General features: G+C 44.9%; 1 protein-coding gene and 1 long non-coding RNA gene across 3 annotated transcripts in view; one reads left to right on the top strand and one right to left on the bottom strand.

Annotated features, from left to right (window-relative positions):
* The first annotated feature begins 4694 nt into the window (after window positions 1-4694).
* LOC139040194 (uncharacterized) lies at window positions 4695-24832 on the top strand. Of its 2 annotated transcripts, XR_011494223.1 has the most exons (4): window positions 4709-4810; window positions 5408-5470; window positions 22220-22506; window positions 24637-24832. It is a non-coding gene; the product is annotated as an uncharacterized lncRNA (long non-coding RNA). The 2 variants fall into 2 exon arrangements; XR_011494222.1 differs by lacking the exon at window positions 5408-5470 and having other exon boundaries at window positions 4695-4810.
* A 1638-nt stretch (window positions 24833-26470) lies between these two features.
* PRKCB (protein kinase C beta) overlaps window positions 26471-27157 on the bottom strand; it is a 304452-nt gene continuing 303765 nt past the window's right edge. The window contains exon 17 of the mRNA XM_044746781.2: window positions 26471-27123. Within this exon, the coding sequence (XP_044602716.1) occupies window positions 26971-27123 (153 nt within the window). The 3' untranslated portion in view covers window positions 26471-26970. The remainder of the gene's footprint in view (window positions 27124-27157) is intronic.

The raw sequence follows: 27157 nt of genomic DNA on the forward strand, positions 1-27157 counted from the left end.
GGGAAGGATGGCAGGGGTGCAGCATCCTGATATTACAAAGGGAACAGCAAGATATGCTGTCCACAGCTGATGGAAGGAGAGCTAGAGGTTTGAAGATGCTATTGAAAGTTACAAAGAAAACCAATAAAGGAACCAAAAATGTTATACAACTATACTTGGGGTGAAGTGAGCTACACTAAGGCAGAAGCAGTCACCGTGGATACCTTTGGGGAGAGAGACTGGACTGGGACCAGGACAGCTGCTTTTTATTACAGCCCCTTTGATTTTTTTAAATCTGTGCATGTATACTCTGATAAATGTTTAAAGTTAATTAAAAAATAAATGAAAACAGTAAGCAGCCTGCCACCTGTCCATCTCTCGCAGCCACCTCCTGCTTTATCAGTATAGAAATGCCAGGTGTTTCCTGTGATTCATCCGTCTATTCTCTGGGTTTGGAATGCACTTCCCTGAGATATTCTTCTTATAAACAAACTTTTATTTTGAAATAACTTTGAATTTACATAAAAGTTGCTGCCGCCAGATGTTCTCCTCATATCATTCATATCCCAGCTCAAATGTCACCTTCTCAGAGAATCCTTCTTTGACTGCTCCATCTAAAATAACACCCCATACTTCTCCTTTCCTCTCACTCTGCTTTGTTTTTCTCCATAGCATTTATCAATATCTGACATTATCCTATGTACCTGTGCACATATGTACATATGCATGTATATAATGTTTTTGTGTTTATTGTCATCTCCCCAATGAGAGCAAAGAATTCCATGAGGCTGGGTGCTTTGTCTTGTTCGTGTCTAAGTGACGAGACCCTGAAACAGTGCTCAAGATATAGTAGGCGCTCAATTAGTATTTGATTAATCAGTTAATTGTGTAAATGGTTTTTATGGTTCACATACTGTGCTAGGCACTGAAGAGTCAATAATAAGCAGGAAAAAACTTGTTCTGGATCACCGGAACTCTCAGTGTGGTGGCGAGGACGGAGGTAATGAACAACTAAGAACAATGGTAGTAAATGCTGCTGGTACCCCACAAATGCCCAGATCCCCCTTCCTGGATGGGTGCATTTGCTCCCTCAACCCTGACCTCCCCACCCGTCTCCCTGCCCTCGGCTGCCCCTTCTTGGGAAAATCGCTCTCAGCTGACAAGAGCTGCCTCACCCAAGGAACCACCAGCCTCTCCCCCAGGGGAAGCCTGTAGTCACTGAGTGGCTGATACAGGCGTGCAAAAGGCTGCCCTCTTGTCAGAGGCGGGGACAACTTAGCGGTACAATTTATGCTCCGGAGTCATCTGTGGGTGAGGCCAAGGCTAGACTTTGCCTGGGATCACATCCTTGTTTGACTCTGGCCCCTTACTCTGCAGTTCTCAAACTTTAGGGTGCATCAGAATCACTTAAAAGGCTGGTTCAACGACAGATTCCTGGGTTTCCCTTGCAGAGTTTCTAGGGTGGCTCTTGAAACTTTTCATTTCTAGCAAGTTCCCAGGTGACGCTAATGCTGCTCCTTTGGGAAATCACAAGTGGAGAATCACTGCCCTTCCTTATACTGTTTCCCGTACTCCCTTACAGGTTTTCCTAAAGATCACTCCTCCTAAGAGTCAGCCACCTCTGAATCCCTGCCTCAGGCTCTGCTTCCGGGTAACTGCGTCTAAGACAACAAGGAGGGTTGGTAAGTGCTCTGCTGGGGAAGTGCAGGTGAGGGACAATTAATACCATTGAAGGTCATCGAGGAAGGCTTCACAGAGGAAGTCCCATTTAATCAAAACCCTTAAAGATGAGCAGACAAGAGCAGGGGAAGCTGTGTTCTAGGCTGTTGGACTTGTATGTTCAAAGCCCTGGGGCGTGAGGAGCTGGAGGGAATGAAAGAAGTTTAGGATGGCTAGAGTGTAACGTGGGTTAGTGTGGCAGACTCTTCATGCTTGAATATTATGTACAGATGAGATGTTTGGCCATGAATACTCTTCCAGACAATATTGGAAACCTATTAGCTTTTTGGAGGAACTATATTGCCAAATACTTCCCAAGCTTGATATGTAGCAACCAGTGACTATTAACCCCTAAACAGGTAAACCCCTAAAAGATTCCACAGCCAAATAGGAAGATTGCCCTCCCCCAATTCCATCTTAGATGAGTCCAGGGAGAAAGAAGGACAAAGAAGAATCTTCCAGAAGGCAGATAGAAGCATGAGGGAAAGTAATGGATAAGGGAGTTCCTCCTTGCTAGCCAGGAAACTTCTTTCATTCTCAGAAAAGAGAAATTTTGTTATTCCTGCTCAGTTGGGTTGATCATTTCTACAAAGCTGTGGATGCTATGTGTACCTCAGTCTCTGCTTTTACAAGGACCTCATGGAGCTGGCCCAGTGGTGTAGTGGTTAAGTTCTCATGCTCTGCTTCAGTGGCCTGGGGTTTGTGGGTTTAGATGCAGGGAGTAGACCTACATACTGCTCATCAAGCCATGCTGTGGAAGTGTCCCACATACAAAACAGAGGAAAATTGGCAAAGATGTTAGCCCAGGGCCAATCTTCTTCACCAAGAAAAAAAAAAAAAAGAGGAAGATTGGCAACAGATGTTAGCTCAGGGCTAATCTTCCTCACCAGAAAAAAAGGACCTCTTACTGGTTATCTGGTTCTATCTGCATAATTGACTAATGGGTGTGCTGGTAGCAAGTAAGTTATCTTTTAGTTTAGACCAAGAAAAGACACCTACAGACATGCCAAAGAGGCCTGCACATTGCCCAGAAATCCTACCCTCTGAAGAGGCGCGTCTTTGTCATTGTCTTCTTTGGAAAAAGGTGGATGTGTTCTGTGTATGGAAAGATATTTGCTGGCAAAGGGGTGAACTGTTGCAGAGGCTGCTAGTTGCTCACCTAATAGCCTTTCTTCATTTCTTTTTAACTAATAAAACTCCAATTGTGATTGGGAACGCTCTCTGTCTAGTCGAAAGAAAATTACATTTTCAACTCTCCTTGAAGAGAAGGGCGGACCTGTAACAAAATTCTGACCAATAAAATGTAATTAAAAGTTGTTTTGTGGACTATAGCCAAAGATGGAAACAACCCGAGTGTCCATGAACAGACGAATGGATCAACAGACGTGTTATACACCCACAATGGAATATTATTCAGCCGTACAAAGAATGAAGTTTGGACACACGCTACGACACGGATGAACCTTGAAGACATTATGCTAAGTGAAAGGAGCCCGTCACAAAAAGACACATATTGTCTCATTCCACTTATATGAGGTACCTGGAACAGGCCAATTCGTGGAGACCAAGTAGACTAGAGGTTGTCAGGGGCTGAGAGGAGAGTGGAATGGAGAGTTACCGTTTAATGGTTACAGAAGTTTTGTTTGGTATGATGAACAGTTTTAGAAATAGTGGTGATGGTTGCGTAACATATTGAATGTAATTAATGCCACTGAATTGGACACTTAAGTGGCAAGTTTTATATTACTTACATTTTACCACAATAAAAAAATGAGGGAGAAAAAGTTATTCTGTGGGATTTCCGGAAAATCTCCTTGAAGGGGGTTGGTGGTCAGACTTTGCTGGAACGTGTGTTGCGTTTTGCTCTTCCCTTTCACCCTGCATGGAGCTAGAACTCAGTGCTGGAGTTTGATTGGCCTTTTTGTTACCATAAGGTGATAAGCACAAGTTTAGGGATGGCAGAAAATAAGATAAAATCGAAGAAGCCTTGGTCTCTGATAGCATTACAGAGCCACCATTCCAGGCCAGGACTGTTTATCTCCAAAATTATTATTACATGACAAAAACAAACTCCCTAATTTATTTCACCCCATTTTAAGTTTAGCAGATGAACATAAATCCCGATTTATACAGATGAAGAGAAGCGGAATTAGAGAGGTGGTCTATTGGTCATGAAGCTTCAGTTGACAGAAACCCAACATAAAACGTGCGTAAAACAAAAGTAAGCAATCAGCGCATGCAACTTGCAAGTGCAAAGGGACTTAAAATATCCTCATGAATGACTGGATCCAGGGCTGCAGACAACGGCAGCCAGGATCTGCCTCTCCGTCCCAGCGCTGTCTCCTCCTGCACGGGCTGCATTCTCAGCCCGCCTCTCTTCTCAAGTACCAAGAACCCCAGGCTTGCATTCTACCAGCTAAGCAACCCTAGAAGAAAGAGCACTGTTTTCCACCAACAGTTTAAAAAAATGTTGTGGGGCTGGCTTCTCATTGACCCATTTGGTTCACACCCACCTGTGTCAATCGTGGTTGCCAGGAAATGGGACTCATTGATCTTCAGGTCTGGGCTGTCCTTCTGTCCCTGGACACACAAGGAGGAAGATGAGCTTCATCTTAATCTGTGAGGACTGAGAGTGGGTGAAGGACTGATGCTTTAGAGGAATTTGAGGGTGCTCTTGTCAGAAGAAGGAAGTAGAAAACACTGTAGATATGTGGATGCCAGGTCATGCAGGGCCTTTTAGCCACGTTAGATCGTTCAACAAATATCTGTTAAGACCTGCTTGTTTACCAGGCCCTGCTGTAGGTACTGAGGACAGAGCAGTGAGCAACAGTTCAATGCCCCTAAGGAACTTACATTCTAGGTAACAGAGACAGCCAGTGAGCCTGTACCCGAACAAACAAAAAAGGCAGGAAGTGACACATGCTGTGAGGAAAATAGAAGTGGGTCATGTGACAGGATATGAGCGGTGTTGGCAGTGGAGGAGGGACTGTTTAGGTAGTGCGGTCAGGGAGGGCATTCTGAGGAGACTCTGAGCTGAGCAAAGCCGATGCACGCAGGAGGAGTCAGTCCTAAGAGGATCTAGGGAAAACGTCCCCAGCAGAAGGATCAGCAGGTACAGACAACCTTCTCACAACCCTGTTGTGAGAATGAACGTGGCTTGTTGAAGGACAGAAAGGATACTGTGGTGGGAATCCTAGGAACAAGAGGAAAAATTATAGTCAGTGAGGTCAGAGAGGTGGGCTGGGGCCAGATTATACAGAGCTAATGGGCCAGGGTGAGTAGAGTCGGGTGTTCTCTAACAATGTGAAGCCACTGCACCATTTTAATCAGGGGAGTCACATGATCTGATCCATATCAGATCCATATCAGATCTGATCTGATCTGACCAGATGGATCTGATCCATCTGAGTGGGTAACGGACCCTACAGGTGCAAGAGTAAGCCCAGGAGACGGATGAGGGGGCTGTTGCGTTAACTCGGGAGGAGACGTTGGCGTCTTGGACCAGGCATGTTAAGGATCACGACTTTCTCCTGAGGGTGGCGGGGGCATCGAGAGGCTGCAGCAAGGAGGGCTGTGATCCGGCTTGTATTGTTAGTGGTACATCAGAGCCTCGGCTCCGCTCCCTGGAGGAGAAATAGCGGCAGAGACCAAGAAGATGGCAAGAAAATAGCAGAGCCCTTTGGGCATTCGTTCTCCTCCCGCCTTCTAGGTTGAGATATGTGGAAGGAGGCGCTGGCCTTTCCCCAAGACCTGACGAAGGAACCGGACTCAGGTTAGAGACCCCAAATGGTGTCCTGGACAAACAAACTTCCCCAGGAGAACTAGGAAAAAGAGCCTTTGTTCTTCTCTAATCCAGAACAGGTTTGGGGGACAGAAGCTCATATCTACAACCAAACACTGTACTTGGTGCCTGGCTGAAGACGTTGATAGAGAGTATGGGGTTTGGAGTCAGTGGAACCTGGATTCAGGCTCTAATTGCATCACTTGCTGCGTAACCTTGAGAAAATTATTTGACCCTTCTGTGTCACTCTTTCCTCAGAAATAAAATAAGGACAGCAATACAACCTATCTCTTTGGCCGATAGGACCTTCTTCTTGTGTAAGAAGATTACATGTGCTAATACACATAAGTGATTAACACAGTGCATGGCTCGTAGGGAATGCTCAATAAATGTCAGCTCCAGCTATAAATAAAACAGTGATGCCAAGAAGCCAGCTCACTTAATGAGATTTATTTTAATCTGCCACCTTCAGAATCACAAAGGCTGACTATTATGTGGGTAATCACTTTCCGTGAGACTAGTGCACCAGGAAAACAAAATGACCCCCGAGGCAGTTAGAGATTCAAAAGGTGTCTTTATTGAGAGATGAGATAAACACCTCAATAGACAACTAAGAGGCTTAAAACCACTTTGGAAACCTTCCTAAAATCAGAACAGGATGTGGTTTAGGGCTTTTCCTGTCGGCTTAGAGTGTTGGCCAAAGCCCCAAAGCTGAAAACAATAAGCATGAAATATTCCCGCATCCAGAGCCAAAGAGCTGCCAAGTGACTCCCCAGGGCTCACGAGGAGACGGCCAGACAGGGCCTGCAGCCCTCGGTCCGATGACTCCCGACTAGGCTGTAGGGACAGAAGACTAGGGTTCAATGGGGAGGAGGGGATAATGAGCTGGGGGCTCAAGGGAGGAAGGTGCTCTGGCTCTTCTTATCCCATCCCCATGGTGGAGGAGGGCATGTCTCTTCCCTACAAAGCCAGGTGAGAAGAGGTCCACTCAGCTCATTGGAAGGATAAGGGACCTGCAAAACGGGAGACTGACTCCTCACTCCCTGGCCAGTGCTCGCTGAGCTGTGGAGATTCTAGCCTGGCGCCTGGAACAAAGTGCGGGGCCAGAACACCTGGAGGGAGTGCTTGAGAGAAATTGATGTGTTGTCCGGGGTTTGGAGCATGCATGAACACATGAACATAGAGACTAGTGCCTGGTACCTGCCTGGAGAACCGTGAAGGCAAGAGGCTGGCTGGAGCAGCCTTCCATTCCAGGGCGAGGAGAGAGGGCATCACGAAGGCAGCTTCGACTCCTAGGATTTGGTGTTGCAAAGATGCACTGAGTGCCATGTAGTTATGGAGGAATATAACTGAGCTCAAACTCTCTTCCATGGGACCACACTCACGAAAGAACAGCATTTGGATGCCAGCAATGCAGAGAGCATCAGCAGCCAAGAGAGAACCACTGATGGCACCATCTCAGTAAGAAGACTTTTCCTCTTACCCTCTACCCACCACCCCAGCCCCAGAGGAGCCAGGAACAGAGAAGGAGGGGAAGCAGACAAGGACATCCCAGCCTTCTCCTCTCCCACTGTGAAGCCCCCTGACTCATGGTCAGGCTGGGGCTAAAAGAGGGAAAGACTTCGAATTGAACGTGAGGTTGAAGTTTTGATTTTGACTGAATTAGAAACCTTTTCATTATGAAAAAACTAAAAACATATATAAAAGTGGGAAGGAAAGTATAATGAACGAATGGCCTTGTACCACCCATCGCTGACTGCAACAGTTATTGACTCATGCCCAATCTTGTTTCATCTCTGTGTTCCATTAACTGCCTCTCCCCACTGGATTATCTTGTTTTTGTTTTTGTTTTTGTTTTTGGTGAGAAAGATTCGCCCTGAGCTAACATCCATTGCTAATCTTCTTTTTTTTTTTTTGCCTGAGGATGATTAGCCCTGACCTAATACCCATGCCAGTCTTCCTCTATTTTATGTGGGACACCTCCACAGCATGGCTGATGACTGGAGTAGGCCGGGGCCTGGGATCCGAATCCACAAACCCAGGCCAAGATCTTTAATTACTCAGCCGTGGGGCAAGCACCCCCAATGGATTATTTTGAAGCAAGTCCCAGATATCATACTGTTTCTGGGTTGAGCTTTTAATTCCTACAAGTGAGTGCTAATTACAAAATTGAGGTTCTTAACCTTGAAATTGATCAGGAGACCCTGAGTTCTGCCAATTGTTTATTTTTACAATCGCTAGAACATAAAGTTCCATGAAGGCAGAGCATTTTTCTATTTTATTCACTGCTTTACCTTATTAATAGCATACGACTCATAGTAGGTGCTTGATAAATATTTGTTGAATACATGAATGAATGATTTTTTCAAAATAGTCCAGCCTTCCTAACTGCACAGCCATGTGCGAAAGAATGAAGGCAGACCATTATCTTACACAAAAATCAACTCGGAATGGATTGAAGGTTTGAATCTAAGACCTGAAACCATAAAACTCCTAGAAGAAAATATAAGCAGTACACTCTTTGACACTCGTCTTAGAAGGATCTTAGCGAATACCGTGTCTACTTAGGCAAGGAAAACAAAAGAAAAAATAAACAAATGACACTACATCAGACTAAAAAGCTTCTGCACTACAAAGGAAACCATCAACAAAATGAAAAGACAACCCACCAACTGAAAGAAAATATTTGCAAATCATGTATCTGACAAGGGGCTAATTTCCAAAATATATAAAGAACTCACACATCTCAACAACAACAAAATGAACAAAAAATGGGCAGAGAAGATGAACAGACATTTTTCCAAAGAAGATACACAGATGGCCAACGGGCACATGAAAAGATGTTCAATATCACTAATTATTGGGGAAATGCAAATCAAAACTACAATGAGGTAGCACCTCACACCCATCAGAATGGCTATAATTAACAAGACAAGAAATAACAAGTGTTGGAGAGGATGTGGAGAAAAGGGAGCCCTCATACACTGCTGGTGGGAGTGCAAACTGGTGCAGCCACTATGAAAAACAGTATGGAGATTTCTCAAAAAATTAAAAATAGAAATACCATATGATCCAGCTATCTCACTACTGGGTGTTTATCCAAAGGACATGAAGTCAACAATTCAAAGAGATTTATGCACCCCTATGTTCATTGCAGCATTATTCACAATAGCCAAGATGTGAAAGCAACCCAAGTGCCTATCAACTGACGAATGGATAAAGAAGATGTGGAGTGTGTGTGCGTGTATATATATATATACTACTCAGCCATAAAATACTACTCAGCCATAAAAAAGACAAAGTTGTACCATTCGAGACAACATGGATGGACCTTGAGGGTATTATGCTGAGTGAACTAAGTCAGACAGAGAAAGACAGACACCATATGATTTCACTCAGATGTGGAAGATAAACACACAGATAAGGTCAACAGTTTAGTGGTTATCAAAGGGGAAGGAGTTGGGAGGAAGGTAAAAGGGATAAGTGGGCACACATGTATGGTTATGGATAAAAACGAGATTATTGGTGGTGAACAAGATGCAGTCTACACAGGAACTGAAATATAATAATGTACACCTGAAATTTACACAATGTTATAAAACTGTATAAAATATAAAAAAAAATAGTCCAGGCTTCCTTTACCATAACTTTAGAGGTGCTCAGATTGAGATAAAATGTAAAATCTTATTTTATCTTACTTAATCGACTTGCCTCAGGGCTGACTGAAGGACTGATGGGGGTAATCGCTTCTTCTGAGAAGCAGCTTTTACATTAATTCTAGACGATGGTGTGGAGGTCGCCTCTCCCTAAATCCTGTGTATACCGAGCATCTCCAAGAGAACTTGCAAACTGGTAGCTCACAGGTTCCTTCCGGTCTGTCAATGTTTGTTTCGCCCACCTCCTTTTACAATTTGCATTGCGCTGAATTGATGTGGGCCCACATTCCTGCCAGCCAACTGGCTGGAGGACAGTAGCATCCGCCCACCCCCCCCCCCCATGAGGCCTGCCTGCTTCAGCTTACCGCAGTCCCCAGCCCTCCCTGCGCCCCTCTGCCTGCGTCTCTCCTAAGCCATCTGACTGGCTCCAGTGGGATCCCTGGTTTAGAACCAAACAGAGACCTGGGAGTATAGATTCCGCCAACTCCCGTCAGTCTGTCCAACTGTGTGATCCCTCCACAACACCCACTGTGCCCACTGCCTTTCCTTGACTAATTTTCATCTTTTCCCTACGGTTTTGTATCTCACTCAGATCTTTTAATTCTTTTGGAATCAATTTTTTGGCCATATATGTTCTCCCATAATATAATCTATGTCATCAAAATTTTCTAATTTACCAGTATGAAGTTATGCAGAATATTTTATTGCATTTTTAATTTTTTTCTTAACTGCTTCCTCTTATTCTTAACAGTGATTTTTCTCTCTTCCTCCTCTTGATTAGATTAACTAAAGATTTCTTTTTCGTTGACCCCCAACACCCATCAAAGATCCATTTTTGAATTTTGTCTCATCCATACCATACTGAGTAGAAATATTTTGAAGTTTCAAATATATGGATGAAAGCCTTCCATGGCTTCCAGCACAGATACAGCTTTGCTTCTAGTCTTTAAAATATCTGTGTGTGTATCCGTGATGCGTGTGTATATATGTATTCTGAACAGGGGAACCTGGGAGAAAGGAGTAGATAGATGTCAGCTGCCTGTGATCAAGTTACCTTCTTCCCCAGAACTTCGTCTAGATTGTTCATTAGTTTTAATTAACTTTTAAATTACTTCATAGTTTTTAATCAATCTGGAATTTACATCGATGTATAGTATGAGACGAAGATTTAATTTTGCTTTATGTATCTCTTCCAAATATTAATCAGTTGTCTTAGCGTCATTTATTGAACATTTCTTCTTTCTCCATAATCTTGTATGGCCCCTTTTATTATCTAATAAAGTCAAGTACATGACGGATTGTCTCAGAGCTATCTGTTCTAGTCCATTGATCTATTGTTTCCATACTTATGTACAATGCTCTTTTAATCCATGAAACTTTATAGTCCATCTTAATATCTGTATTTGGCGTGTCCTTTAATTATGCTTCACTTTCAAGTTGTTCTTGGCTATTTTGCCCATTCATTCTTCTCATTGAATTTTAGAGTCATTTTGTCAAATTCTCTCCCTTCTCACCAGGGGAAAGCAAATATAACACATATAAAATTAATTGTACAGGGATTTTTATTAGAATTGCATCAAATCCATTTATTTATTTAGGAATAACTGACATTATTAAATAATCTTTCTTTAATTCCATTCATCTGATCTTATTTTGAATTCCCTTCGTGAACTTCTGTTATTTCTTCATATATGTTCTGTGCACATCTAGTTCTGTTTATTTCTAGGCAGGGACTTTTTTATCCCCATTTTTGAAGTGAAGAAATTAAGTGTTGCCCAAGGTCACACAGCTGGTAAGTGGTGGAGACTGGATTTGAATCCACATCCATCTAACGGCTGAGCCCACCCTCTTAATCATTATGCTACTTCATTTAAGATCATATTATACCTTGAAAGAATTTTAGTAGTTATTTTCCAGAAAAGCATCCATTTCATCAAGATTTTTCAGCTTGGGAAGCATAGAATTGTACATGGTACTTTCACTTCCTTTCCTAACTTCTTGAGCTGGATGCTTATTTCATTTAATTTCCTTCTTTCTTATTTAATGAATGGAAACCATTATGGCTGCCCTCTACTTTCCGTGGCCCTGCCCACTCTCTCTTCCTGAATTCAGAACCTTGTCATTTTGGCTCTTCTGTGTACTGTCTTGCTGACCTCCTGTTGCTGGAGTAGGAAGATCATCACTCTGCATACACAGTACTCCGGTCAGGCCGAGGGGCTCACATCTGGATGCCGAGAGTCTGATGTTCAGATCAGTTCAGGGTTCCATGATTCAGTACACACCCCTCCGTCAACACTGAGTCAAGCCTCCCCGCCCACCTCTTTCCCCCTTGGTTTGGTCCATTGAACAGCCAGAAATGACACTTTTAAGAAATTGACCAGCTCTGTCACTACTCTATTGTTTTTAAAAAAGCTTTCAAATCTCCCATTTTTCTTAAAATGGACCCACACTCTTTACCTTGACCAACAATGCCAGTGTGGTCCGGCCTCAGCCTCGCTCTCTGCCCACATCTCATTGCCTGTCTTTTCTTGTTTGCTTCCAGGCTGGCCTCTTTTTGTTTCTTGAATATGCCAGGTGCTCCCAGAACCCTGGCTTTCTTCTCTATGTTTCTGCCACCTGGGAAACTCTTTCTCCAGGACCCCATACATAGATCTCACGTCATGTCTCTCAAAGGCCACTTCCTCAGAGGGGTTTGAAAGCAGCTCCTTAATTACTACCCGTCTCATCACTATTTTCCTCACAGCAAGGATCACAATCAGCAATGCCGTTATTTATTTACTGACTTGCTCCTTTGTTTTCCTGTCTGCCGCACTGGAGTCTGGGCGCAAGAATCTCATCTGTCTTCTTCCCCACACTGTCTCCGGGGCCTGGCACTGCATGTGGCACATCGTAGGAGCTCAATAGATCGACGTGGAATCAGTCAGTCAATGAAAACCTGGCTTTGCTGCACCCTAGCTGTGCGTCTCTGGACAGCTTAACTCCCTGACTTCAGCTCCAAACCTGAGAAAGATGACAATGCCATGGGGGTGTTTTGAGCAAAAAACTGAAAATGGAAGGAAAGCCCATAGCACTCTGCGTGGCACGTACAACACTCTCAAGAAGCAGCAGCGTGAATTATCCTCCTCATCTCGATTATTTAAATTTAGACGCACCGTTAGAGAGGCAGCGGAGAGTTGCCCAGAGAAGATTTTGTAGGATTGGAGCCTACTCAGCTTGGAGTCAAATCCTACAAGTCAAGCAGCTCATTTTTACTTTACTTTTTGTCAGGACCCAAGGACTGAGCATTTTTTACAGGAACTAATTCATATTAACTGTTCCTAATGGCCATCACTTATTATCTCACAATTCTGGAAATCCACTGGGATCAGTATGTGGTTCTGGTTCAGGGTCCCTCACATGTCTTGTGTGGATACTGCCTATGGGTTGGGACCTCAGTGTGGGCTCTCAGAGGGAGCACCTACACGTGGCCTCTGTGTGGCCTGAGCTTCTTCACAGCATGGCAGCTGGGTCCCGAGTGTGAGCATCCCAGGACATGGAGCCAGGTGGAAGCTCTATGGCTTTTTCTAAGCAAACCTTGGAAATCTCAAGCCATGTCTTCTGCCACATTCTATTCGTTAGAAGCCAGCCCATATTCAAGGGGAAGGGAATTAGTTTCTCCCTTCTGGTGGGAGGGGTGTCAAAGAATTTGTGGACATGTTTAAGACCGCTAAACTAGTTATACTGAGAGAAAATTGATGTGTGGATCAGATGATTCTTTAACAATTAGCGAAAATAAATACAGTTGTCAAATGGCTCAGAACATTCATGTCAGCTCATTGATGCATTCTCTTTCCTAGTAGGCCTTATAGTGTGGTGAGTAAGCTAGGGTGCTAGATTTATAGCCAACCAGGTTCAAAATCTGGCTCTGCCACCTATTAGCTTTGTGACTCCAGGCAAGTCCATTAACCTTGCTGGGCTTCCTTCTCTGTGGAGTGGACGTGATAAAAACATAATACGTGATGAGTGCTGGCCCACAGGGAGCACTCACGATATGGTGAGGACTACTGTAAGCCCCACTTCCTCCTGCAAGGCCTTTACTGGTGTGGATGCTCCTACCAGACAGGGGGCGTGCTCCTTTCAAAAGAGTGAGCAAGCCTGGAGGGCACTTGCCCTCACCTGGGTCACCTTCGGGACTTGAGTTCCGCCCCCTCATAGTTCATACAGCTCTCAAGTGAGCCCTTCCAAAGGGCTGGGTTCCAGGCTGCTGGGGTGGGTGGGCATGGCAACAGCCCCATCACAGCCGGCGCGTGGCCAGGGACTCAGATCTGCCAGTGTGGGCGCAAACACTCTCTCCCCAGAAAAGCTGCTTGAAGGCATAGACATGGGGAAGGGAAGGTTAAAAATAAAGAGTGGTCATGTCGGTTTTGAAATTAAGGAGCACCGTGGACTCAAAGGCCCTTCTATCCTCTTGCTTTTGGAGGGGCAGGGGGCTGAGGTGAGGCACCACGGAGCTCCCTTTCTCCAGAACCCTAACCCATGGGAGCACCCAGAATCAGGCACCTGCCCCTCCTGGCTCGCAGCTGTGGTCTCTCGTGAAACATTCCTGTTTCAATTGATTTGCAGGGTTTGTGAACTAGCAGCCTCCATCCTTATTATGTTCGTCCCTCACAGAGATTTTAAATTTTCAAGTTTGAATGATTTTGATTTGGGCATTTGCTCCCCAGTTAGCCCCACCCTCCCTGTTATCTGAGTCCAGCGAGCTCATCTACAGCCAATGTTTTCTTGGCTCTGATAGACATTCAAGTTCGGTTTTCATCTCGCTTACTTGGGCTTTTCCCGCTCTCCCAACGCCAGTGAATCTTCCATGGATGATGCACACATGGTGTTCCCAGAACTGTGCTAAGGATTAATCAGCTAGACCCTCAATGACTATCCGGGAAACCCTGCAAGCGTTCTCCACTCCATAGAGAAGGCAACCAAGGACCAGAGGGGTTAATGGACTCGCCCAAAATGACATGGTTTGTAAAAATGGCAGAGCTGGTATCTGAACCCAGGGAGTAGCAGTTAGTTTTTAGTTGTAAGTGATGGAAAATCCATTTCAAATTGGTTTAATTCAAGAAAAGAAAAATGATGGTGATTAATTGGCTCAAATAAGGTCCCTCTGGGTCCCGGAGCCCAGACTCCATCTCTCAGCTCTGGCTCCCTCTATGTTGGATACTTTTCAGGCCAGCTCTATCCTTGCAGAGGCAAGATGGCTTCTAGCATCTCATGGCCAACATCCTACTCTCTCGCCAACCTGAGTCAAAAAAGAATTTTTTGTCCCCCATTAGTTTTTTTCTTTTTTACTGCCCAGGACATGATGACTCTGGTAAGAATCAGATCATATAACCTATCAGAGCCAATCATATGGGCAGAGGTATAGGATGGGCTTAAGGCACAGTCTCACACTTGAAGCCTTGGGGGGTTAGCTCCACCTGAACCATGGTGACTGAGAATAAGGAATGGATAGTATCACAAGGAGCATTGGTGTGGTCTTTCCAGAAGGGGAAATGTCCACTACATATGCCAGCAAAGACATTTATTGCCTTTCTCATAGGCTTCAGAGGTCTTAAGAAACTTCCATTAAGAATGAACAGGTAGGGGCCGGCCCTATAGCTGAGTGGTTAAGTTTGTGTGCTCCTCTTCGGCAGCCCAGGGTTTCTCTGGTTCAGATCCCGGGCGTGGACATGGCACTGCTCATCAGGCTAAGCTGAGGCGGCATCCCACATGCCACACCTAGAAGGACCCACAACTAAAATATACAACTATGTACTGGGGGATTCAGGGACAAAAAAAAAAAAAGAAGATTGGGGCTGGCCCCGTGGCCGAGTGGCTAAGTTCGCCCGCTCCACTGCAGGCGGCCCAGTGTTTCGTTGGTTCGAATCCTGGGCGCGGACATGGCACTGCTCATCAAACCACGCTGAGGCAGCGTCCCACATGCCACAACTAGAAGGACCCACAACAAAGAATGTACAACTATGTACCGGGGGGCTTTGGGGGGGGGGGGAAAAAGAAGATTGGCAACAGTTGTTAGCTCAGCTGCCAATCTTTAAAAAAAAAAAAAAAACGAGTGACTAGGTAAACATAATAGGGACAAGATGGATCTGTGTCTATAACCTTAGCATCCAGAAGAAGGTGACTACAGAGCGAGCTTTCAGAAGACAACTGTTAGTATCTCTCAGAACTCACTCTCCTTTCTTTTCCCAGTTATACCACCATTTCCCTCTGGGAAACCCTTCATCCCCCAAGTGATGCAAGGGCACTGTCTCTTATCTCCATACTACTCCAGAGGGGGAGCATGTAACCCAGTCTTGGCAAATCTGATGCTTATCCCCCAGGCTAAGATAATTAAGTTAGAGGTAAATAATCAAGCCACGCTAGTAAAACTCAGTCTCATAACTTTTATTGGGACTATTGGAAAAAATTTAATTCTTCTTCCATGGGTATTGCTAAGCTCTGGGGTTAGTGGTTGGAACTTCTGGGGGCCACCAAGAAAATGAGGTCTTGGAGAAAATTAGATGAAGTAGAGAGGGACAGTTTTCTGATATTGAACGAGTCCCTGGATCCATTTGTACCTGAAGCCAGACAACCCAAGGCCTCTTTAGTTACCTAAATAAATAAATGATCTCTGTTTTTCTTTTAATTATTCCAGCTTCAGGTGGGTTTTGCCCTCAGAGGGTTCAACACACAAGTCCAATACCCAGGCAGGTGTTGGGTTCCAGGAGGGAACAAGGCAGAAGGACACTCTTCACATTTAGCAAGAGGAAGGGGAGGGTACGTGGTCCTCTTGTTTCAGGGTGTCCGAGGGCTGGGCCTGAGCGATGTCAGGGAGACATCCTGGTGAGGCTGTATCCTAAACCTCGACCCCTCAGGCACTGAACGTCTCTTTGAACTTCTCTTTGGAAACTCCCTGGAAGTTACCCCATGGCTGTTTGGAATTAGTCCTTGTTCTCATTTATTCCACCCCCTTAGCAGAAGTAGTTCTGGAAGTAACAAGCTCCTGAACATTTTAATGCGGCACTTAAACACACAAGCTGTAGGATCTGATAGACCTGCATTCAAGCCCTCCCTTGAGCACCTATCAGCTATGTGACCTTACTCAAGTTACTTGGCGTCTCTGAGACTCAGCTTTCTCCTCTGTAAAATAGCTTTAATAATATCCAGCTCCTACAGTTTATACGAGGCTAACATGAACTTAACCCTGGTGGTAACCTAGTGATAACTCAATAAAAGCTAGCTATTGTCATCATTATAAGCAAACTGCATTCCCCCCAAAATGTTCAGTCTCATCTGTAACTTAATTTGAAATCTCTCCTTTGCTGTGTTCTTTCTTGCTTATGGGTGTTTTTGCAGTGGATGTAACTACAGGTAATTGACGTTGTCAATCGATTTATGAACAAAGAAAGGGTAGTAGCTGAGAGTGTAGACTTGGGAACTGAACTGCCTGGATTCAAATCCTGCCCTTGTTCACGGCTGTGTAGACAAATGGCTCCATCTCTCTGTGACTCACTTTCCATATAATGAATATATGATAGAAATAGCACGTTTCATTGTGGTTAAGTAAATTAGTATTTGTAGAGTGTTTAGAATAGCGACTGGCTCACGGTAAGCGCTCTGTAAGGGTTAGCCATCAGCTACCTTTAATGCAGTGCCACGTCAACCACAAATATGGTTCAGTCGCCAAGTACCGACTTCTGGGGGACACAAGCAGCTCTGTGTGCGTGACGAGGCTTTGCCGAGTTCTGACTGCTTGAGTTCTCTCGTGGTCCTGCTGATCCCAACAGCACTCAGGAACACACGCCCTTATAAATACACATTTTGGTGACAGCTCTGGCCATGCCAACATTTTGTGTGGGTTTTAAAAGAATTTCATGTGATTCATAACAAATTTTTTGAAGGCAGTCTGCATTCAAAATCTGGCTCCACCACCTGCTATTTTGTCTTGAGCAAGTTACTTAACCTCTGAGCTTGTCTCCTCCACTGTAAAATGGCAAAAATAATAGTACCTGCATTATAGGGTCGTTGTGAGGATTGAGTTCTTATCGCAAAGCCCCAGGATAGGGCTCGACACATTGTTAGTACTAAATTATTATATTATGAATAATAATGTCCAGTTAATAAGTTCTGCAAATACAAGCCCCCTAAAACACCCTTAGAATTCTTGTAAAAGAGCTGAAAATGTGTGCCCATTGCTTTTCTACAGAAGAGGTTTCAAGCTTGTAGCCTCCCTGATATATATCAAATGGATACATTTTATTTGTACAGACTACAGTTTCAAAAAATTAGAATTAGTGGCCCATATTTTAAAATCAAGACATTTCATATGAAAATCTAGATTTCCAGCTTCTCTGGAGGAATGGGAAAATACGGCATTGTTGAGCTGTGCTCTTGCAGGTCATCTCTTGGAGAGGACACTGCAGTGGCTGCCACTTTAGACAGGTCAAGATACTCTCCAGGTCAAGAACACTTGGCTCACAACACCCCTGTGTTTTCACTCCTAGAACGCTTCATGAATTTGCCTTATTTGCCTGGCTTCTGTCATAGTGAAAATAATAGCTAAGACATATGTAAAACATACCATATTCTAGGTACTGTCTCATTCAATCTCCACAACAATCCTAAAGGAGAAGTATTATCATTGTCTTCTCCCATCTTGAGGATGGGAAGACACAGCTAAGTAACTTTCCAAGGTTATGCAGCTGGTTTGTGGCCGAGCTGGGGGTTGAATGCTCTGGTTCTGGGGTCTGGGTTCTCATCGCTCGGCTGGACTCTAGAAGCCCTTCATTCTGACCCAGGTCAAGTTTTCTGCAGTTGTATCAATGAAACGGGAACAGGTTCCACGGTGTCAGTCTTCAGTTCTCATGGTCCTGTTGGCCAAGAAGGCTTAGATATGGATCCCTAAGGTCATGATTTAGGGAATTAGCTGCCTAGTTTCCTGTTGCCCTCAGCATCTCCAGACTCGTCTATGATACCTAAGGACGGTCCTATTTGGAATAGAAGCTCCTGCTGGAAGCCATTGAACTTGGAGCGAGAGTCTCTTCCCACCCTATTGCCTCCCAACTCAGCGTCTGCGATGCAGGGCATGAAGGACAAAAGCCATCCCCAGAAGTTGGTACATGTGCTCATCCTCTACAACCACAGACACATCCCTTCCTAGATGGCTATACTCACTTCCCAAACGTGCTGAGACTCAAAGGAAAGTGACACATCCCTATACTGAAGGTGATACACACACACCCTCCCTTTTTTTAAAACCTTGTGTCCCTTTTTGATAAACATAAAAATCTCACCATGGCCAGGAAATTCCAAGAAGCCCTCACCCCAGAGTCTATAATTCTTGATTGAGAAATTCTTCCATTTTCTACACAGCCCTTCTAGCCAGATTTGGTCAAGCTTTCTTTTCTGAAGTCTGTATTATAGAAACAAGACATCTTCTTTCCTTTTCTGGTTATAAAATTATGTGATAATATTTGAAGATGCTGTTTCAAAATACGATTCACTCCTCATTGCAAACCCTGGAGAATCACCGATCTGTAAGTGATTCTTGTGGATTTTTAAGACCGTCTTTACCCAAATGGTAGCTTTTGAGATAATGCCTGACAACTGCTATCAAATGCTTAACATTTGAAAATAAATTCACAAAACACAGAAGATGAACAGATGGTCTGTGAGTTTTGTCCATTCTCTGTAGCTTTCCACCACTCTGCAGCATCAGACATAAGGGAGTTTGAGCCAACCCCAGGTGGGTGTATTGCGAGGGGGAGGCGAGCCGTGCCCAGGCCTGAACCATACAGAGCAACAGCTGTCTTCAGGGGCCCCGCAGCAGGGCTGTGCCCACAGAGGGGGGGTCCTTGCTCCTGCTTCCAGCTGGTGAGGACAGCGCCAATAGGGAAGAGGTGTAAAGGCACCAGGGTCCCCTGGCTGTCAGAGTGGCCTTCCTAGTTTCCTCTCATCTTGTTGCCTGGGACAATTAGGAGTGAGAATTCCATCCCTGATTGCACCTGGCTGGTGGCACCCCACATTGGAAGGCTTGGTTCTGGAATCCCAGTTCGGTCAACTGGCCAGCAGTTGGGTCAGACTCCAGGCTAGAATCTGGTCCACCTCAGGTGTATTAGTTTCCATAATAAAAGACCACAAACTAGATGGCTTAAAACAATAGAAATTTGGGGCCGGCCCCGTGGCCGAGTGGTTAAGTTCGTGCGCTCCGCTGCCGGCGGCCCACTGTTTCGTTGGTTCGAATCCTGGGCGCGGACATGGCACTGCTCATCATGCCACACTGAGGCAGCATCCCACATGCCACAACTAGAAGGACCCACAAGGAAGAATATACAACTATGTACCGGGGGGCTTTGGGGAGAAAAAGGAAAAAATAAAATCGTAAAAAAAAAAAAAAAAAACCCAATAGAAATTTATCCTCTCACAGTTCTGGAGGCCAGAAGTGCCAGAAGTGCCAAATCAAAGTGTTGACAGGGCGGCGCTCTCCCTGCAGGCTCTAGGGGAGAGTCCACTCCTTATCTTTGCCAGCCTCCAGCAGCTGTTGGCATCCCTCTCTGCTTGTGGCTGCATCCCTCTCTGCTTGTGGCTGCATCCCTCTCTGCCCGCCTTCACACTGCCTCGCCTGTGTATCTGTATCTCCCTCTGCCTCTCCCTTATAAGGAGACTTGTGATGGCATTTAGGGCCCACCCTGGTAATCCAGGGTAATCTCTTCATCTCAAAATCCTCCATTTGATTACTTCTGCAAAGTAAGATGACTTTTACAAACTCCAGGGTTAGGACTCAATATCTCGGGGTGGCCATCCCTCAACTTACTGCACCAGGTTCTTCTCACCACTGCTGAGGCCTTAATCTTATCCTGCTCTACTCCCTTCCAGACCAGCCTCTTCCCTTCAGAAAAGTCACAGGCCCCGGCGGTCTCTGAGGAGACTGACCCTGGCCGGCTGAAAGAGCACCACTTTGGCTGGCTTAGTCCAAATCAGTCACCTCCCTTCTCTGCGTTTTTCTCTCACCTCTACAAAGATGGCGATGGGCAAGGTAAGCTCACCTCTGCTTCCCCCTGCACTTTTGCAATGGACCCACTGATCTGCCTGCTCTCCTCTCACCCCTACAAACCATGTTGTCTAAGGTAAATCAGGTCATGTCACTCCTTTGCTTAAAGCCTCTGTGAAAAGACAGAGTAAAGGCCCTCCCTGTGGATATGTCCCCTTCCATGGCAAAAGGGACTTTGCAGATGTGTTAAGGATCATGAGCGAGGGAGATTATCCTGGATGATCTGGGTGGGCTCAACGTAATCCCAAGGGAGGCGGGGAGGTGCCCCGGACAGAAGAGGAGCTGTGACAATGTAGGCAGAGGTTGGAGTGATGTGCTTTGAAGATGACAGGAGACCACGAGCCAAGGAACGTAGGTGACCTCTCAAAGGTGAAACAGACAAGGAAAGAAGCTCTCCCCCAGAGCCTCCGGAAGGAACCAGCTCCGCTTACTTCTTGATTTTGGACCAGTGAGACTGATTTTGGACTTTTGGCCTCCAGAACTATAAGATAATAAATTTGTGTTGTTTTGAGCCACATAGTTTGTGGCAATTTGTTGTAGCAGCAACAGGAATCAAATACAGTGTCAAAGGGATTCTCATTGAACTTAGAACAAAGTCAGATTTCTCATCATAGTCTACAAACGCCTGCAAGATCTTGCCCCTGCCTTCCTCTCTGGCCTCATCTCCATCACTTCGCCCAGACTTACCATTGTCCAGCAACAGGGGCTACTTTCTGGTCTTTGGCAGGCCGGGCCTCATGCTCTGGCCCTCGCTATCCCCTCTGTCTTCAATGCTTTGCTCTGGCTCTTTGTCACTAAGCTCAAACTATCACCTTCTCAATGACGCTTTCCTTGAAAACTCAGGCTAAACAGGTGACAACCCAATCGTCCCCACCCCAGCCAGTCTCTCTCCCATCACTCTGCTTTGCTTTTGCTCACAGCACGTATTGCTATCTACAATCGTGCTATTCACTATGTTTAATATGCATCCCTCCCAGAATGTCAGCTGCATGAGAACAGGGTCCATGTTTTGTTTCCCATCTGGAACAGCCATTGATCCTAAAGAGAGATTTATTCAATGAATAAATGGATGAAATATTCCTTCCTAATGATTCTTCTCTGCAGTCACGGGCTGCCTGACATAGTTTCAGCCTTTGTAGCATAACAAGAAAATCACCCTCAAGCCCAGGTTTGAGCCATGAGATGAGAGAGGACGGGATCTGGAGGCACTGTCTGCTTGCTCCTCTCTTCAGTCAGAGTTTCCTCCCCCTTAACGCAGTTTTAAAATATTTCCCCCTTTTCATTTGCTTCCCCTGTAAGACCTCCCCTGGGCTCTGTCCATTTGCGACTAGTAGAATTTCCTGAGGATGATCTTAGGGTCAAATACCCTCAGGGACTCCTCAGCTAAAGCTCCCGTGGTCCCTTTCGGCTTCCTGCTGCTTAACGAGGGCAGAGGTGTGAATCTGATGCTGTTCATGTTTTAGGGGCTCAAGGAAACTCCTGTTTTGAGACTGAGGGCCCTTAAATCTTGTGGGCTTAAATAAATCCTGACTTCTGTTCTACTCATGAAGGGCTTGAATCTTTTGATGCCAAAAAAGGGTGATTTCCATTCAGAAAAATGGTATCAGTCTGGCCACCCATACCAGCTCAGAAACTCTTGGTCAGAGAAGAGATGATCATAGTGCCTGCTCCCCACCTCCACTTCACATCTAAGGAGGAGGCTTGATCTGGTTGATCAAGATGGAGCACATTCACTGGACATAGAGCTAAGACCCCCCTTTCCCTCTCATACTCCACCCCATACCCTTTGGAGGATATCCTTTACACCCATGAAGTAGGCAGCTTCTGACATGGCTCCCAGTGGTCTCTGTCTTTCCTATTTATGCCCTGTGTAATCCCTTCTTGAGTGTGAGCTGGACCTAGTGACCTGCTTGTAATGAAGAGAATAGGGCAAAAATGATATAATGTCACTCCTGTGATTAATTTTCAAAAGAATGGAATTTACATCTTACTGGTATTCTCACTATATTGCCTTCTTAGCTTGAACACTTTAATGAAGCAAGCCAACATCCTGGAAAGGCCCACATGGCAAGGGACAAGGGCAGACTCCAGCCAAGAGCCAGAGAGGAACTGAGGCTCTCAGCAGAACAACTCACAAGGAACTGAATCCTGCCAACCACCATACAAGCAAGCTTAGAAGTGGACTTTTCCCTAGTTGAACCTTCAGATGAGACCACAGCCCCTGCCACACCTCGATCGCAGCTTATAAGGGACCCTGAAGCAGAGGACCCAGCTAAACTGTGCCTGGATTCCAAGCCCATATAAATGTGAGCTAAAAAATTTGTATTATTTTAAGCTGCTAAGTTTTGGGGTACTTTGTTAACAGTGATAGATAAGTAATACAACCCACACGATATCTAGGAATTCTCCATGCAATTCAACCCACCTTAGGATTAGGATTCCACATTGGGATATGAAGTCAAATCGTCAGGTAGTAATCAACTTTTCATTTGCTAGGCTTTGTCCTCTATGCATTTATTTCCCTCTTGGACCTTGTGAGGGAGAGTGACTGGTTGAAAACAGAATTGAAAGTTCTTGCTTCTCTCATCCAAATGCCATTGTAATCTCACTCTGACATCTGGCCTAATTTGGACAGGCCATATGCCAGGGAGACTAGCATTTATGGGACAAAATCCACAGTGGAAAGAGTGTGGTTCAAACAGTGAAAGGCCTCTAGAATTCAAACCTTTATTGTTTTGGGAAATTGGGATTCACTTTTGGGGTCAGGCACTGCTTGTCCAGGAAGTGATGAGCAGCAGAATTCCATGTGGGTCAAAGCGGTTTCACATCAAAACCAGCAAAGATACGGGACCCGTGATATTTGGCTTTCTGGCTTTTAGAGCCAGACATTGATAGGTGGTACTGGATCAGGCGTCCTGGATCACGTATCCCAGATTTGGTTCCCATTTGTCTTGCTTTGCGTTCCTTCCTGATTTCTCCAGTATTTCAGCTTGTGTGTGAGGTTAGAAAAAGAACCATGGCAGGAATAACATTTGAGGATTTTGGAATTGTGTCATCATTGGTTGTTCCATCAGCTCTCAAGTGGGCTCTGCTTATCCGACTGACAAGCCTAAACCCTGGCACTGTCTTTGTATTTGGGATTGAAGAGACAAGCAAGAAGACTGACTTCTGGTGATTTATGTGGCCTAACCTTGGGGCAGCCGAGGACGCTCCTGCAATTTCTTTCCCATCTGTCTTATTTCTTTGATCCCCTCTAAGTTCATGAATGGCTCCACTGATAGATTATGTGGTAGATAAAAAATCGGCCACCCGTTATGCCATTGCTGTGTCCACTCGCCTTTGCAGTGTGTTTTTACAGTGCCTCCCATGCAGAAGTGGAGTCTATTTCTCCACCCCTTGAATTTGGCTTATGGGAAAGCAGCAAACGTGACATAAGCAGAGGCCAGAAAAGTGCCTTGCACTGCGGCTGGCTTCCCATTGCTGCTCTTCGGCATCCTTAAAGCCACCATGTATAGAGACCTGTGTTCTAGTGGGGACATAAGAGAGCACATGGAGCAAAATCAAGCATCTCGACTGAGTTTCCCCTAGACCAGTTAGTGTGTCAAACACCATATATGTGAACGAGGCCACCCCAGACCATCTAGTCCCCAGGTGACCTTCCAGCTGACTGAAGATACACAGGCGAGTCCATCAGAGACAAGCCAGACCAGAAAAGACACCACCGTGAATTAAATAAACGGTTATTTTTAAAAGACACTAAGTTTTGAGGTAGTTTGTCACTCAGGATTAGATAATTGACTTAGACTTCTATCATGTGTATGTTTCCACCAACTCACCTTCTTGCTGGATCTTGAGTCCCTGAAGGCAAAGGACCATAACTCTTCAGAAGGTCAAATTCAGGCCCTTGCTTTTGGTGGTGAGCTTGGTAATGAAACGATGGGGAGCTCTATGAACCAAGAGCAATGACAAGCAAGTCACTTCTTTAATTGCTTCTCAGTGTTGGCCTGTCTCTTTATATCACTAGCCCTAAGAATCTTGGGCAGCCCCAAATCCCCATCTGCAGAGAATCCACCTTGGTGGTTTGCTTTCTAAGCACGTAGCCCTGTTGCTCCAAGAAGAACTTCCAATTTTTGTTCAGAGAGCTGCCCTCACCCATGCTCAGTTGCCGTGGTTTGAGTGGCACTCTGCCCACAGCTCCAGAGGCGCAGCTCCTGATGTAGGTGGTTGGCAATCTCTAAGATGACACCTGGAGGCCTCCACTGCCCGAAATTCTCACCTTGTATAATCCCCTCACCTTAACTGTGGGCTGGACTTACTGACTTCCTTTTAAAGAAGAGACAACAGCAGTATGACAGGATGTCACTTCTGAGATTGGCTTACTTCTGAGACTAGATGTCGTCAGCATTAGGCGTTCTCACTCAAATCATTTGCATCAGGGAAAACCAGCTGCCATGGCCAGAGGCGGCCCTATGGAGATGCCTTCCTGGCGAGGAACTGAGGCTGCCATGTGAGTAGGCTTAGAGGTGAATTCCATCTCCCTCCAAGATGAGCCTTCGTATGTGACAGCACCCTGGCCAAGAACTTGACTGCGACCTCACGGGAGGCATTAATCCAGCTAACAGACATTGAGAGGTAATGAAATTTTGTTGTTTCAAAGTTTTGGAGTAATATGTTACACAGCAACAGATAACAAATGTAATTTGGGTCTGGCCAAAGCACCTCCCCTGCCTCTTCTCTCTGTCTGACACAGTGCTTGGCTCAGGAATGTACACGTGACCAGGCTGAGCCAATCACGGTAAACTGCAGGATTTTTATAGGAGCTCCCACTCTTTCTCCTTGGACGTGATCCCAGGAGGAGGAGAGGCTGGGACTTCCGCAGTCTTCTTGCCCCTAGGAGTGAAAAGTCCCGGACTATCTTGCTGGTCTCTATATCATCAGCACCCAGAACTATGCCTGGATCACAGCAGATGCTCAATATTTATGAAATGAAAGCTGGGTTTACAACCAGCAGAGGGAGAAAATACGACGGGCTGACATGGAATGGAGAACCAGAAGCAGCAATGGTAACCTCCTCCATAATATCATCTTAAACGGCACGTCATCGAACATGGATAGAAATCCATGTATTTTCACTTTCTAAATATGATGTTCTAAATGGAACACACAATTTCTTCTTTAAATTTAAGTTGGCTTTAGCCAATTTTAACTGGCAGAATTTCTAAAATTCTGCAAAGTCCACTAGGACCAATGCATTCACTGTATCCTCCTAATGCTCCGTTTATTGGGGGTCTCCCAAGGAGGGAGGACATGAATAAACTCTGTAGAGTCATAACGTAATTGGTGTGACAGGTCTCTTTTCTGCTACCCACTGGCATTAGCAGCCACAAAGGCATGTGCTGTAGATTGGCTTACTACAGCTTTCAAAAAGAAAACAGAAGCATGATTTCACTCAGAGAAGATATTGGGCAGACACCCAGTGATTCAGTAATGTGCCACTCTGATCGCAGAGAGCGTGGGGCTCCTTGTCATGCCAACAGCTTTTGGAAGCAATCTCCTTTATTTTCCCCTCCTCTTCTGGCCTCCCTGGACAAGTATGGCTGTGGAGAAAACAGCATGCACCTTTTTTTTGCAGATGCTCAATTAGGAGAAAATAGTAAAAGGTAAGTAGTTTTACAAATAGTGACATCCTCATAGACCATGAAAAAATGTTCTCTCTTTACTGACACCAACCTCCTTGTTGACTTTTGTCATGCCTGGAAAGAAATTTTTGTTCTGTACTTTGTGCTTGAGGATTTAATATACATGAACCACACTGACTGAGTGACTGAGCAGAAACCATAATTATGGGAACAGGAGGATATTGAGGTCATTAAGCTTGTGACTTGCAAATGGCAGAGGTTTCAACCTCAAATGGCTACACCAGCCAGGTAAATGGATGGAGAGTGTAGGACAATAGGGCATGGTGGAGACTGTGGTGAAATGAGAGCACACACCACTTTTAAAGGAGATACCTATTTCTCAGTTCTGTCAAATTATTTCCACATGTGTACGTAGGCCCAGTGCTGTCAGTCTTCTGATGCTTTCCAAGTGAATCTGAAAGCCCAGAAATTTATATAAAATCTCCTATTTTTTAATGTTGACAATGATATCAATTAAGTAAAATGTTGTGCATGTGAGACAAATCATCTACCAGCTGTATCAGCCCATGGCTCTCCAGTCTGTAACCTTTGTACCAGAGTCTATTTAGAAGCAGACATGTTAACAAGAGAGTTCGCATATATTAACTCAGTTTAATCATATCAATTCTTAAACAAAAAATTTCCTCCAAGAGACAATAGTTCACAGTAACTGCAAAGCTTACTCACAATTTTTAAAAATACCGGTCATGCTTAGCATTCAAAGATGATATTTTAGAATAACTGTAAAAACTTTTACCAGGAACATCAGCTTCTGACTTTAAAAATTACAAATACTGAAGCATTTTGGTATCAGACACAGTAGTTTTGACATCGTCTGTTCATTTGATGAGTTTCTGGAAGTTTGGAAAATTGTACCTCTATAACTGGGATAAAGCGCTTATTCTAAACTAAACATTTTCCAATGTAGAAAACAAACTAGCAAGCTACACATACAAAGAAAAGCCCTCTAGGACAAGCTCTCCACCTGTTGAATGCCAGCATATGCACCATGAATCCTGGAAGACTAGAATTGATACATACATTTGACCTGAAGTCTTACACTCCAGGCTCAGCAATGGAACCTGCATTCACCTACACATTAATGACAAACTCTGGGTTAGTATAGGAGAAGCCAGCAAATTCGTTTTGGTCCAAGTTCATGATGAAGAGCTTATCCGTAGGCGTGAGTTCCACAGGCTGTCTGGTGAACTCTTTGTCGAAGTTGGAGGTGTCTCGCCTGTCTCTCTGCCAAACGGAAAGCAAACACATTAACACAGCA

This window comes from Equus asinus, chromosome 14 (genome assembly GCF_041296235.1).
Source record: "Equus asinus isolate D_3611 breed Donkey chromosome 14, EquAss-T2T_v2, whole genome shotgun sequence".
Lineage (NCBI taxonomy): Eukaryota > Metazoa > Chordata > Mammalia > Perissodactyla > Equidae > Equus > Equus asinus.